The 15972-nt window shown below is 43.0% G+C and overlaps 1 protein-coding gene across 22 annotated transcripts in view; it reads left to right on the top strand.

Annotated features, from left to right (window-relative positions):
* Positions 1-15972, top strand: part of cacna1g (calcium channel, voltage-dependent, T type, alpha 1G subunit) — a 219880-nt gene that overhangs the window by 64750 nt on the left and 139158 nt on the right. For all 22 annotated transcript variants that reach the window (XM_078163625.1, XM_033611548.2, XM_078163624.1 and 19 more), the window contains exons 4-8: positions 5932-6091; positions 9654-9948; positions 10549-10641; positions 10802-11690; positions 12473-12873. In XM_078163625.1, the coding sequence (XP_078019751.1) occupies positions 5932-6091; positions 9654-9948; positions 10549-10641; positions 10802-11690; positions 12473-12873 (1838 nt within the window). The remainder of the gene's footprint in view (positions 1-5931; positions 6092-9653; positions 9949-10548; positions 10642-10801; positions 11691-12472; positions 12874-15972) is intronic.

The following is a 15972-nucleotide window of genomic DNA, read 5'->3' as shown; positions in this document are numbered from 1 at the left end:
GGTTGCTTTTCTTATGGTCACCAGAACATTTGCTAGCGAAGGGAATTAGAGGAGAAAAGAATGCATTCATTACATTTATTGGCCTTAAGGATACATAACACAACTTTGTTTGAAAGACAAATCCAGTGTACCTTTACTTATTCATCCAAAAGCCAAGGTTGATTTAATGTTACGTTACGTCACTTATGTACAGTCATCGTGCACTAACTTCTACTACCTCACATGAGGTTACGTTACTCACCTGCATGTTTTAAGTCAGAACATGATGTTTTTTCTAGGCCTAACCCAGTAGTTTTGTTACCTAAACCTAACCATGTTTGTTTGACAGCATTAACCACATGTTAGAATGTGTTTTAGCTATGTGTCACATAGATATGCTAAAGGGTGCCATGTGCGACAAGGGGTGTGGCAAAGTATTGTATCCGTATTGACTCCTTCAGAGCTCGTCAGCAGAAGTGAAAGTAAAAGCCATCCCCAGATTTACTCTTGTTTTGAAATGAGCTTTGTCTGTTTTGTGTTGCGCCTCATTATATTTGCTTTATGCCGCGCTGTATCCATGATTTTCTTGGCTTCCTCAAAGATGTGTACTGTTGCTACCTGGTCGCTACCTTTGTATGTAGTCCCGTCTTTACCTGCACTCTGTTATTGGCTGGGGCTACACACCTGCAGATGTTCCTACCACAGTACTGTAAAATGAGACGAAAACAAGAAAATACAGGCAGAGGGCAGAGTTTTTGCAAATAAACACACTACCCACACACTTCTAGTGGGTCATTAGTGATAATTGAGAGGGATTGCTTGATTGATTGTACATAGAATATCATTCATTCAGATATACTGGTTATTTACTTTAACTTTTTACTTGTACTGTTTTGGGTAACAATCTGTAATTTATTCATTTAAATTCTACAAAATTGGATTTGTTTGTATTTAGTTTGTTTTTGCAGTATATATATTTCCCAGTACATCCAGATAATTAGTGTAATATGGCTCTAGACGGAAAACAGAAATAGGAGCTATTAAGTTCTATATATTCTCACAAAAATTTCAGACAACTTGAGTTGAAACAATTAATTCTGTCACTTCTGAGATCATTTGTGACACTGATATATTTCACATCAAGATTCAGAGGATTGTCAAATGTAGCTCCTTTTGTATGATAAATGTGGCAAATGATCTATGTTGTTCTCCATGGCTGCAGCTGTCAGGCGAGTGGAAACCAACACGGAGCAGTTTAAGTATTAAACTCTCATTGTACAGATGCATATCCACTCTGGATCGCAGCGCATAAAACCAGTTAGTGTGCCTCAGGCCTGCTGTGGACACTAATCCCAGCTGCTGGTCCTAACTCAGGCACAGCTAAGCAGCATCCTAACAGCTCAGCACATTACACTATGAGAGCAATCACTTGAATGAGCTGAATGTGTGCTCTTGTGTATGTGTTTGGGATGTGTGTGTGTGTGTGTGTGTGTGTGCCTGCACTGCTCAATAATGACCAGAGAGAGAACAATAGAGATGAATTTGCTGTTGTAGGCAGCGAGTCAGGTCTGTCAGAGTGTATCAGAATACACTTTCTTCGTGAGTTCAGGGCAATTATGTTGAACGGATGTCCTACCAAAGAGCAAGTGGCAACAAATGGCCTCAGGCAATGACTCACAGTTTAATTTTTTGAGAGAGATATGCCATTATGAGATATTTTCTTTATGACTCTCATCTCACAATGTGCTTGTATATTCTGTTATGCTGGTAATTGAATATTGCATCAACGGCATAATGTGGCAGCCATTGTTAAATTGAAATATCTTGGAAACAGTGTTTTTCAAGAGTCTTGCCATTCAAGAGTTTGTGTGTTTTCACTGCTGTCACTTTTGCCCCAGCTGGGTTTCACACATCTTTGCCACTGAGAGGAGGATGCGGTGGAAGATACCATCCAAACATTCATGTTATCCCGCAGATGCTGCTCACTGCCACTCATTCTCCTGTCCTTCAATAGTAGGCTATCTTTGCTCCACTCCTCCATTTATCTCCTCCCTGCGTCTCCTGGCTGTCTCCTCCTCATTTGTTCTCCATATCCTAGCAAATCTGCGAGATCCTCCTTGTTTTCCATCCATCTGTCAACACCAGAAACTCTCTGTCTCAGTATGTATCCACATGAAAAAAAAAAAAAAATCTTCTACAAATATGAAAAGTTCTTCATGCAGTTTGGTGTGCCGCTCCCAGATGGAACGATATCGTTGAAAGGTGTTAGAGCGTGGGCAGAATTGTATTTTTTAAAACATGTTCAGTAAATACACGTGTTTCATTTAAAGCAACAAGCATGCTAACATTTACATTTTTGAGTTTACCTGAGGGTGTCCGATTGGAAAGTCTTTCCTCTCCTTTCTCTCCCTCTCTCTTGCTCCGTCCTCCAGCTCAGTGTGCTTCCCCCGTCTCCTGTGTTCCTTGGTGGCTGTCAGCCCAGCAGACGAGCTCTGCCGGTGCTCCGACAGGGACTGTCCCGGCCTCTCCAATTACCCAGAAAACCCCTGATCAGGAAAATGATCCTCATTATTGACGCCTGACTCACAGGGTTACTACTGGGAGGGTAGCCTGCAGGGATGGAGAGAGACAGAGACATGGGCACACAGAAAGAAAGACAAGGACAGAGACACAGAGATTATACAGTAGCTATGGATGGATAGATGGAAGGATAATAGATAGATAGATAGATAGATAGATACATACATACATACATACATACATACATACATAGATATGTACATACATAGATGAGAATGAGGAAAATCAGTGCATGAAAATAAGAGCAAAATCTGAGCTGCAACAGCAGAGGGACACAGCCAGATTTAGCAGAGGGAGTGTGTGGGCGGCAGGAAGTGTGCGTGTTGTCAGAAACTTGAGGGAACACTGTCCAGAGCTGACAGAATCAGGGATGTACTGTATGAAAGGCGGAAAAAAGCAGGTCTTTTAGTGTGGCGTTAATTCAGAGCAAGTTGTAGGTGTACTGCTGACACTCTCACAGACTGCTAACAAATCCCTGTTCTTCCGTTGGACTCAGGACTCTTGTGTCTTATCCAAATGTATTTTTATACTTTATTCATTCAAGGAAGGATGCTGCTGAGCACACTTTGTTTTCTACAATGGCATGTTTAATATTTTTTACAGTTACAAATATTCAAACTCAGACAGCAAGGTTCTATGTTCCCCGCTAACACAAAAAAGGTTCTATGTTTCCCCAGTTCTATGTTCCCCGCTCAACCAAGCGGGAAACATAGGACCCTTTTTGTGTTAGCGGGGAACATACATAGAACCTTTTTTTTGCAGGGTTAAGTGGGGAACATAGAACCCGGGAAACATAGAAGCCGGGAAACATAGGGATGACCCCAAAATAAGTGTGTCTGTTAACTAAATTAAGTAATGAATGCAAGTTAGCTTACGCTACATACGTGACATACATTAGGTATACATATGTGACTTAAGAAAAGTATGTTATGCAAGTTGACTAAATTAGCCTAGCAACTAACAGAATTTTGCTCAACAAATAGCTTTAAAAGATACATGCTATTTAACTTTTTCGCAGTTACTGTTGGTTTAAGTCACCACATGGCTCGAGTTTCAGCCTGCTTGCATGATTTTTCAGCCTAGCATTGTTGAAACAGAGCAGCTAACGTTGCTTTGTTGCTGCAAGAAGTTAGCGGAGTGTGGCCCCCGGCAAGGCAACATGCGCCATGTTGGCATTGTTTACTTACGGCATGTGTATGTTGACTCATATTGTCTCTGACGTTGAAAATCATTCCACACTGCTGATTTATTCCCGAGTAAATAACATTATCCTCATCGTCTGTATCGTGACTGTTTGCCATCTACCTGCTGCTGTTTGATGGTGTCACAGAATTTCAAAATAAGGTGTAACCTGCGGATGATGATATAGATTGGTCGATGATACTGGATCATTGATCATTGAATCGATACATTGATCCAGATTGATTGATTGTAACCATAATGTCCCTGATGGAATGAACACTTTACATTTCTGCTTTCTTGCTAGTAAAGCTAGCGGTGATAGCCAAATGGCTAACAACAAGCATGAGCCTTTTGGTGCTTTAAAGGTAGCTCTGTGAAATCTGATAAACACCTTGCTGCATGGATGCATTTTTGTAGATCAACCCAGAAGTTGGTGCTGCCCTGGTTCCCTTGACAAAAACCGTAGGGGTTTTTTAATAGGATTTTGGATTGTTGCAGAAAATAAGCTCTGTGACCAACAAAAAATTATGATACAGGTTTTGCTCAGCAGGCTAATCATCACAAATGAACACCACTTTTATGATTTTCGAAGTGTAAATGCATTTGCCAGATGTAGTTGGTTAAAGTTTAATGTCCCTGAAAACCTCTATAGTCTCATTTAGCTACTTGATACTGTAGCAACCCCTTACTGACAGGTAAAGCTGATGTGTGAATAGGGTATTTACTGACATATTTTATGTTGTAGAACAAATTGGAAAGTCTCTTAAGCTTGTGTTAACCACAGACCTTCAGACATCTAGCCAAACACATTCAAAGAAACCCAGTGATTTCAAGATGAGGGAACTAACGCTGACTAATTCGCGGGTTTTAGGATTCACTCCTGCACAACTCTATTGCCTCAAACTGTAACTTGAGATAACATTGGATATTACCCTCCTCTCTTCTTGAGGCTAGAGGCTACATTAGCAGCTACTAGCATAATACCTCCAAATCTCTGGCAAAACTGACGGTGGTATAGTTGCATTGTGGGTAACGTAGGTGCCAGATTTTGATGAGGAAGAAGAATGCTGTGAATAAAAAAAAATGATATCTCTTGTTCTGCTGCATCAGTTTTGATCCTCTCACCATCATCTGTCTGGACGTGTTATGAAGTGCAGTGTTAAATCATTGTGGTACTCTTAAAAAGCAAGCTAGTTGTTTATGTCAGAAGGCATGATGTCATTTTCATTTATTAGTGTAATTATTTATTTAATGTTTAAAAGAATGGTATATGCGAGTGGAACAGATTTATATTACTTACACCTTCACTGCAGTAGCAGCATATGTCAGTGAGAATCATTACATGTCAGTGGGGAGGGGGATGTGGCAGTGGAAGAGGAGTGACATACTGTTTTTATGAGCCGAACAGCAGACACATACGAGTAGGCAAACAACTACACATTCAACTTAGTGGCATACACTAATCTGCATATGCCATTCGAGCAAGACTGGAATACAGACAGCCCCTTTATGAATTCAGCGCCTCTCCTTTATTCATAGGATTTTGTGAATCTTTATTTTTTTAAAACCTTCCCGCTGGCAAAACGTCCTCCTGACAAATTAATATGGTGAATCACTTCTGTTTGTCAAGAGCCAGACCCCATATTGTTTACGACTAACCCAAAGCACTGCTCTTCATCAGTTATAATGAATGACCCTGTTTTGATAGTTACTCATTAAGCTGTTTAACTAATATAAAACACCGGGAGGCTAAATTCACCAGACCAGTGTGCAGTAGGCTGTTATTTTTACAATGCATCATTATTATTTGATTTTCAATCAACTGTAAAAAGTGTTACAGCATCAGCTTGCAAGTGTATAATGAAATGATGACGTGATTGATGAAATGAATAAAGAAACTGAATTGTGCACTTGAAGTACACATGAAGTGTGTCATAATAGGCCAGTGCAAGCGTGAATGGTTGTAAAGTGAGATGACTGGTACTCATACCGGCCATTCTATTTAATAAAATACCCAGCACTTAGCTCTGAAAAATGTGTTGCACTGCCACTTGTAGTAAAAGAGGTTTGATTTTCCATTCTGACAGTAACATACACCTAACCTGCTCAAGTTCATATCTGCTGCATGTGTATCAATAAACAATTATGTGCTGCCCGGCTGTTTGACAGTGTCCTTGTCTCCTCTCTCAGGTATGCGCATCCTGGTGACCCTACTGCTGGACACCCTGCCCATGCTGGGTAACGTGCTGCTGCTGTGCTTCTTTGTCTTCTTCATATTTGGCATCGTGGGCGTCCAGCTGTGGGCCGGCTTGCTCAGAAACCGCTGCTTCGTGGAAGACAACTTCTCCTTGTGAGTTCCACCTTTACCAATCAATATTTTATCTGTGTACTTGTGCCAGTATGTGTAGAATTTTTCCTACTGAGATTTCACTACTCACATCTGCTCAGTTTAATGTTAACTGCGGAATCCATATTGAGTAACAAATTACTGTAATTAACTGTAATTTTGAGATATTTGTACTTGAGACAATTTGTTGTACCACATCTGCACAATACATTTATTTGAAAACTGCACTTGCTAGAAGCTTTCTGTTTATCCCAGTTGCTATAATGATATGTTGGCAGTGTATGTGTCTTGAAACCATGGATATGTTACATTTATACATTTCATCATGTCACCATTTCTAAAGTGATACACCTCAGATTACATGTATATCAGCCAAGTTATTCATGGGGTGGGGGGGTGAATGGCCTGACACCTAGGCAAGTGGACAACTGTTAGAGACCAACAAAACCTGGTCATTTTTAACAACACATTCTCACTCCGTCCTTGTCACATATTGACGTGCTTGGTCGTGGACGTGCAAGGTACCCTGGGTGTGTTGGTTGTTGATGTTCTGGGACACCGTATCAAGTTCTGCCTGTTACATGCATTTTCTCCTTTCAAGATACACTTCTGTTTTCACAGGAAATTTAACGTTTCCATACAGTGTCTTTCAAAATAATTGCGCTACGTCAGTACAACACCGCAAACTGACGTTATTTTCCTTTAACAACGAACACACATGGCTAGCTTTAGGAAAAAAGAACAGAGTTTGGCTCAAGAATCTTACGAAATGCGAACACCGCTCTCTCGGGTCAAAGTCAGTGTTTGTTGGACCCAAACACCACCCCTCCCACCCGCCCCACTTGGATATTTGCCGCCTTAACCTTCGTTCTTGTTCCACCACGTTACCCCCTGATGCTGCCAGGTGCCATTAAACTATAACGTTTAATGTTAAACAAATCCAGAAGTGTTTCAAAAGACATAGGGATATTTCCAGCCATGTTTGTGGCAACCAAACTGAGTATTGTTAATGAGGTGACAAAACTGGGTACCAAACTTTTATGTATTCAGAGAGGCTTCAGCAATGTTCTCTTTTGTTCTGCTATTATGTCTACAGATTTCCCTATTAGCTCTGTGTGTATAATTCATTATAACCATTAGAAATGATGACCAAACTTGCCAAAAGAAGATCAAAGCTTTAATTAACCAAAATTATCCTTTAAAATGGTCAAAGGAAGATACTGAAATAGACACAGTACATCAAACAAAATTGCTATGCACAAAATGTGCATATATTCCCTGTTTAAAAAATATTTAGGCTGCTATTGGCCTTCAAGGACCCATATTGATAAAATTGTTACCAAACCAAAGATGCACACGGTGACTGGATTAATTTAATATAGTAATAGAGCTGAGATAAACAACGCAGGTGAGATTACAAATAGGTCTACAGGGGACCAAGGTAAAACTGTGGAGTAAACCTTGACCCTGCACGCTGAACTGGGTCATGAAGTCAGTGAGGTTAGTGATTATAGAGTCTCATCATCATGATTAATGGGAGAGCGACAAGCCCTGAAATGATGAGAAAGACCCCATGGTATGTGGGACATGGGCACCCATGGCTTATTCATGCTCCCTGCATCAACCTGGCTTCATTACTCTCTATAGGATTTATGACATCTCCCAGCTGTAATTTAAGTTCATGCATAATGGCTCTGGTGAGCTGGCACATTTTTTTGTCATCATCATCAATTTTTCCTCTTGTTTCTGGAAGGTCTCAACATCAGACGAATGGCATATAAGCCTGGCTCTATGTTCAGAGTCATAAACATATCTGTTTTTACGGCTGCTACAATTTCTCTTGTAATCATATCGCTAATACATATTTTCATGCTTTACCAAAGTAACAGCTGTTAACATGGTTGACAGTGACTCTTTATTAGGCTGACTGAGAATATGTGAGAGCACTCGGTAGGAGCCACATCCCGTGCGTCATTTAAGGGTGTGATAAATCAAATGTGTTTCTTACTGAGCTCATCAGACCAATAAATGCTCCTGTAGATCATCCTTCGGTGTGAAACAGCCTTTAAGGATGTATAAATAAATGAGTGTGAGGTGGTCCTGATGTGGGACTAGTCTGGTCACTCAGAGTATTTGAGGATACTATGCAATTAATAAAAGCCGCCATCTGAATGTGTGTTTACGGATAGGCCAGATATCACACATTAACCAGACACACATACCAGTTAGTCCAGACAGAGTGCTCCGGAACAGATATGCTAAGAGGTGGTGTGGCAGGCAGACAAACACAATGCACACAGGGGTCTCCCCAGCCATTTAGCCCCAGGTTTGTCAACACAGTTACAGCTGGCTTCACTGATTAGTTCCTCCTATCTGTTGGAAGGAGCGTTAATCAGTGAAATCAGCTGCTGTAGGATTTGCATGGAATTAAAACCTGTAGACTTTGGGGCTGCAGTTGATCCACTTAAAATGACACCCTGTGAATGCCAAAATCTTTGTGTAATATAAAAACATCCAGCCATTTTAACTGCCTCGACCTGGCAGCAAAAGCAGGTTGTAATGCAGTGATGGCAGAGGGACAAAGATGATTCCCTGAGGAGAGATATGTCACTGTCTCTTGTAAATTGTCTCAGGAAAAACCCAGGTGAAGAACAAATGTTTTTTTTAGCTTTTATGCTTCCTTAACCTTGTGCCCAGATGTCTTGTGGTTTCACAACATGTAGCTTCTTGTATTTCAACATTGTTTGTATGAAATGTACACTAATTCTCTGTCATTATTGTTAGCAATCAGGTCATTTTATTATCTCCTCATTCCAGACCACATTTCTTAGCCTGGTGTGACCAATAGCTTATAGTGGCTAATGTTAGCTAATATTTTAAAAATATATAGTTGTGTAATCTTCTCTACTTGCCTACATATAGTTATCAATGCACAGTTAAATGTGCCAAAGGTTGGGTAAGTGTTCCTATGGAAGCCCAGTGTTCATATTAAATAATGTTTTGACCTGCCACATGGCCTTGCAGTCGGTGTCAGGCTCTCCTTTTATAAATCTACTGGGCCCCATGACAAGTGACACTACTCTCCAGCCCTGACCTAATTTACCTGCCTTTAACTTGTGCTCTCATCCAAACAAAGAGCAAATATCCAGTGTCTTGTCCCAGCCTTATACCTCTACTGTATCTGCTTAGGTAAAACTACAGTGGCTGGCCCCACTGGCTTGAATGATAACTTTGTGTGAATGCCATGGCCCACTCAGTTGTCAAACCACCATCCCTGTTCAGTATATCTGGTTCCAATGGCCTTACCAATAGGCACTAGTTAGCAACCCAACTGGTATGAGACACTTTTTTCTTGACCTGTCATGACATTATTATGGAAGCCATTAAGTCATTGTAATGAGAAACTTTCTCTAAATAATTACTTAGAATCTCAAAATAATGAGTTAGTTAGGTAGTTTCTTACACCCTACACCTGGGGTCTAGTCTGATGTGGTGTGGTGATTGAGACCAGGGTAATTCAGTTGGCTAACCTCTGCCGTGTCTTCTCTTTTTTTTTTCTCCATAGCCCTTTCTCTGTGGAGAGAGATAAATACTACCACACTGAAAACGATGACGAGAACCCCTTCATCTGCTCTCTGGACCGAGAGAACGGCATGAGAGACTGTGACTCGGTGCCAAAGCTGTATGAAGAAGGAGGAATTCAGTGCAACCTGGACATGTATTCTTACAACAGCACTGACAACACCACCTGTGTCAACTGGAACCAGTACTACACCAATTGCTCTGCTGGTCCGGTCAACCCCTTCAAGGGAGCCATTAACTTTGACAACATCTGCTATGCCTGGATCGCCATCTTTCAGGTAAAACAGCTGTTCACACCCGCAAGGCATGGATGAAGACCCATACCAAAACTGTTTGTGAGACCTAAAATTTTGCATTGAGGCACATACAGTGGGGTTTGGCTGACATGCAAGCGTGTAATACAAGATGGAGACGAAGAGGGAGAAATGGAGCCTAATTGGGGCTGCTGTATCATAGAAATAGGGCTTACTGGATTAGCAAGTCGCCACAGCCACACCACCAGACTGTAGCTTAATTTTTCCACACCATTTGTTTGCTATATCCGCGTCATCTGAAAAGCCTTTTTGCTGGAGTGGTTATTCATCACTGTATAGCTGAGGGGGGTAATTTTGGAGGACGAAAGCCAGATTGGAGATGAGTTCCCCCAAAAGTCTGGCCACTGCTCCAGTGTGCTTGCGTTGGGTAAAGCACACAAGAGAAATGTTGGGGATTAGTCCTCTGCTGAGTGTTGGTATTTGGAACACTCTAGACTGTGAAATATGGTCTATTTTAGTCCCTTTTGTATTTCTCTTCTCTATGGTTTCTTTATGAGTCGTCTGATCTTTTTATTTTTTCTAAGTCTCTGTATATTCCTCTCCTCTGCTTGTGTTCGTCTTTAGGTGATCACTCTGGAGGGCTGGGTGGACATCATGTACTTTGTGATGGATGCTCACTCCTTCTACAACTTCATCTACTTCATCCTACTCATCATTGTAAGTGCCACTTCATGGTGCCACTAGCTGTGTGTGTGTGTGTGTGTGTGTGTGTGTGTCTGCTGATGATTGAAGAAGTGGATCAGTCGAGGGGACGCTTGTGTGAGCATCTGTTGGAAGTGTGTGAATAACAATGTCATCCACCCCTCCTTGTCCTTAGATCGGCTCATTCTTCATGATCAACTTGTGCCTGGTGGTCATCGCTACTCAGTTCTCAGAGACCAAGCAGAGGGAGAGTCAGCTGATGAAGGAGCAGCGGGTGCGATTCATGTCCAACGCCAGCACCCTGGCCTCCCTCTCTGAGCCGGGCTCCTGCTACGACGAGCTGCTCAAGTACCTGGCTCATATCGTCCGCAAGGGAGCCAGGCAAGTGGCCCACGTCTGCAGGCTCTTGGCTCGCCGTGCAGGGCTTAATATTGCCGCCTCACCCCCACCCACAGAGCCCCAACGTAGCCACAGCCAGAGAAGGAGGAGAAAGCCCTCCAGGCAGGGATCTGTGTCAATTCATCACATGGCACACCATCACCATCACCACCACCACCACTACAACCTGGGGAATGGCAGTGTGAGGAGAGGAGGGAGCTTCAGGTGTCTTGAGGGCCGGGATGTGGAGGCAGGTGCTCATAACAACAACAGAGGGGCCCTCGTATCAACCACCGGTGCTGGGCATCTTGCTTTATCTCCACCACTTTCAGTGACAGCAGCCACCTCAGATACAAACCTGGCTACTTTGGCCAACCTTGCTGCTGGAGCCGCTGATTCGTCTTCAGTCCACACTGTGATTCACACAGAAAGTCTTCGCTGTACCCCCCCGATCCCAGGTCCATTCTCCCTGGCCCCGGCTCCCGTCTCCAGGGCCATGAAGAGGAACTCTGTACCTTTTGCTGCTCCAGGGCCTAAGAACTACCCCACTCTGCAGGCTCGAGCCCTGGCAGAGTCAAGACGAGGGAGTGTTGCTGTCAGCACTCTGACTAACATCAGCTTGAATATCCCACCCATGCCCCTGGAGAGACGGCAGTCAAGCCTGGTGGACGCACACACTCCCACAGGTAGACAAATCACACAAAACCTACAGATACGTTGCATTGAAAATCATGATCGTAAACACAATCAGAAACTTGGAACGAGTTTGATTAGCTTAGCTGCATTCCTTTGTGCTGTGTTTGCTTTGTTTCATATTCCCATTAAGAAAAAACTGGAAGGCAAAGTGAGGGTTTTGAAAATAACAAGTGTACCTCGTTCAGTCAGAATCAGTGCCTAATTTCCATATCAGTGTTGAAGCAAATCAAGTGACACACCACTGGAAGTGTTCCTTTTTCTGCAATCATCCATTTGGTGGAGTACAGTATCGATTTGTCGTGATTAAGCTTTAAACTGTAACACTGTCCAGAGTTGGGTTTTTTCGTGAGAGACAGAAAGAGTGCTAATTACAGTCAATAAATGCTAATCCCTCACATCCGAGCCTGTAGCCAGCTTGGTCTGACCCAGCCAAGTTCTATAAGGCAGCAGGCTCAGCAAAAGTCAGGCCAGGTCTGTGCAGGTTGTACAGACGGTGGAAATGCTGGCAGCAGGCCAGAGAGACCACAGCACAGCCTGAAGAGACAAGGCATTACTCATAGCACACACTGCCCATCACCGTCAACCACACTCCCTCTGACACACACGCAAACTGTCCAAAAATGTTGTTGTTCACAACAGATCTCTTTCATTGGATTTGACAATTTGTCTAAACCTCTTCATTTTTGTAATTTATCACAATCACTCTGATTTCACTGCAGTTTCCTTCTCTTCGTCTCAGTTTCTCCATCTGACCTTTCTCACTCGGCTGCAGCCCAGCTCTCCTGCCAGCTGTCAGCTCGTGACCTTAGCACCACCAGCAGTGCCATGGACACAGCCGCACTGACATCGGACCCAGAAAGTTGCCCCTTGTGCGCAAGAGCGCTGGCCAACGAATCAGAGGGTGGCACTGAGGGCAACGAGACCCCTGGAGACTCCGACAGCGACGGCATATATGAGTTCACCCAGGACCTCCATCACAGGGACAGGAGAGACAGCCGGCAGCCCAAAAAGAAACACCGTCGTCTGGGCAAGACGGCAGCAAAGGTGGTTCACTTCTGGAGGCTGGTGTGCGACACATTCAGGAAGATTGTGGACAGCAAGTACTTTGGACGAGGGATTATGATCGCCATTCTGATCAATACTCTGAGCATGGGGATTGAATATCATAAGCAGGTTAGTGTTTGTGTGTATCTGGATGTCTCATTGAGAAAAGTGTGCGTGTGGAGTTGAATGCAGCTGTTGGATGGTGCTCCACTGAGGTAGTAGCCATAATAGCCTATCAGATGAGACCTAATGAAAGACTGTACGGCAGTAGTAGTTTAATGAGGCTTCTACATCAGGAACTCGGGCCCAGATCTGAGCAATCTTGGCCCCAAAATCCAGTTTGTTTGACTAGGACGAACACTGTGTACAGTACCCCGGCACTAGTGATGCGTGGGTTAGGTTTTTCTGAAACCTGCACCAACCCATCATGAGAACCAATAAGCCTCTCCTGCTGCAATAATAAATGACCCAAACCTGACCCACAAAACTGCAAATTGGAGCTGAAAGTTTCAGGTCACGACCATCACTAGTAGCAACCTACTTGCTGTTGACTATTGTATGTTGTTTTCAGTCAATATTGTAATATAAAACATGTGTTTTCTGTTTATTAAATACAAACTTAGGAAGACAGCAAGTATTTACCCATCTTTTAAAATAGTTACATCTTATGTATGATCTTGAGTGCACAGCTGATAGGTACAGTGGTTTGTCAAAATTATGTAACAGAAGTGTAAATTTAAGATTTGGTGTAGATAGCTTGCTAGCTTGCTTGCTTCTAGGTTATTAGGCCTACATATTCTCAGAGGGAAATATTTTTACTTTAACAGGTTTTCCTGGTCAGAAACAGAATAACGGCAACCCTGAGCACAGTAGCACTAATGATAAAACTGCTTAATGTGGGTGAGAGACAGAGAGAGGGGAAGAGAAGGTGGAAGGTGGACTAATGTGCACTATTGCTGTAAATTATCAGTGACTTAGTCAGAATGCTGCTTTGTCACTTTATGACCCGCCAACCCGAGACCTGTCATATTTTCTAACAAGCTTACCTGAACCACCTGACTTGGGTTGTGGGTCAACCTGGGCATTACTACCACGCACAATATATCGATCCATGCCCGGGACCACTTGAAAAGGTGGTCTCGAGTACAGTTCATGTTTACTCAAGTGTGGTTCACACTAAGTGTACCAAAGCACAGAGATGGACTGCTATTTAACAAGGGTAACAGTCGGCGAGTTGAAGTTGCAAAGTAGCATTTCTCAGTGCAGCTGATTTCCTCCGAAATCTACATGTGTGCGCAGCATGTGCTGCTGCGTACATTTCGCCTTTTAAATTGCACAGCCATCAGTGATAAAGTAGGAAGGCAATCGAGAGGGTCATTTTTGACATTGTACCCCGAAGATAACCTATAGTAGATATAATGAAGAGTTCAACTCCAACTGTATGTGCTTGGGATCTTTCAACTGGCATACTTTTCTACTCTGTAGCGACAAGGTGAACAAATGTAGCGTAGATGATGACGCAAATGTACTGGGGTATGCAACAATATTGCTTGTGAAAGTTGAGTGCTTGTGAAAGTTGAGTGGCTGGGGGTGGACTGGGTGGCAGTCGTTCTTGCAGTCGGTATGACGGTATGAATACGGTATGAATCTATCATACCCAATATGAATATTTGCTAACATATATATCCTCTGTATTGTTCTGTGTGATTGTGTAAACTACACAACTCCCAGAGGCCCAACTGAAATTCCTGATGTCTCTCTCTGGCCTCATTTGTTTACACGAGCATAATTACAGCCATGTGAGAGAGAAAACAGAAATGAGAGAGTATGAGAGACAGAGAGAGAGAGAGAGAAGAACTGGGGTGATTTAACGGGTGAGGAAGGCCCCACAACATCTGACAGAGATTGTCTTTCTCAATCTGCAGTGTTTTACTCCTGGGTTTCTTTGTCTTTGACCCCATTTACACCTCATATTACCATGCAATGTGGATCAGGACATCTTGTCTGGATTAGGGAAAAGGCATGTTAATGCAAGGTGTAAATGCATGCAGAACACATTGCAATCAGAATGATATTTGATCGACTACGCCACATCTGGAGATCGTTTGGAATGCATTGTGATCAGATCTCAGCCAGGTGTGAATACAACCTGTACAATTTCAAGGAAAGCATCAACCCCGCATTGTTTCCCTTAATCTGGGACACATGTGTTTTTTGACTAGTCCACGAGCTCCAAGTAATGCATAATAAGATCTGACTACAACACATGCAGAAGAGATAAGACAGCACTTATTAATGCCAGGTGAAAATGCAAAGGCCTGTGATCAAATGTCATTGTCTAGACATATCCAGATACATTCCTAAAACATTTAGAGTTGAGACTGAATAACAATGATAGTTCTGAGGAGAGAAATACAATAATTTAGAGGCTGAGATGATCTGATCCTAGTGACTACAGCGTTATTAACCTTTTTAATTGTTCTGTTAAGGCACTGGCTCTTACAAAGTCTTCAGTAACGTGAGCCAAAATATTGGATATTATAATTAAATCAACATTAACCAAAGTGCTTTTGTTTCCTTAATTTAACAACAGAAGAGACTCAGGATACGAAACCCGCACTCTTGGGTAAAAGTTCGTCACTTTGTATGCCCACTAGGGATGTAAATGGTTAACCACCCAGAATTTTCTTGACTGATTGTGTATGTCAGTCTATGGGCTCTAGTTTCCCAGCGCAGCGCAGGTGACGCAGGGTGGCGAACCCCGCGCAGAGCTAGTTTCGAGCAGCGCAACCCGAGGTGCGCTCAGTTTGGTAGTTTGGCAGACCGAGGTGCGCTGAGATGGGTGTGGCGGCGCAGCAGGGGGAGGTGTCGACAGATCCAGCTTGGCGCAGTGACAGTTTTGTGCCAAAAGGCTTCGCCGAAGGTGCACTAAAAGCTTGCCAGCTGAAACCAGGTCTACTGTCAGCGCAGGCAGAGCGCAGTCGGTGTAAGCTGAAGTTTGGCTGACCGGCGGACAGTGAGCACACGTCACCAAAACCTCACAGGCAGGTTTCCAGAATATCAGGCACATTAACAATGCAATAAATAGCCACAAAACCACTATTCAATGCAACTATCTGCAATCAGCACATAAATGTATCTCTATATTGACTGTCCCGTCACATCTGATGTCAGATCAAAGGGGATTGGCACCGTTTGGCACCGTTTGGCACGCGTAATGGAAACCCA

This window comes from Epinephelus lanceolatus, chromosome 21 (genome assembly GCF_041903045.1).
Source record: "Epinephelus lanceolatus isolate andai-2023 chromosome 21, ASM4190304v1, whole genome shotgun sequence".
Classification (NCBI taxonomy): domain Eukaryota; kingdom Metazoa; phylum Chordata; class Actinopteri; order Perciformes; family Serranidae; genus Epinephelus; species Epinephelus lanceolatus.
This window is presented reverse-complemented; position numbering and strand designations above follow the sequence as displayed.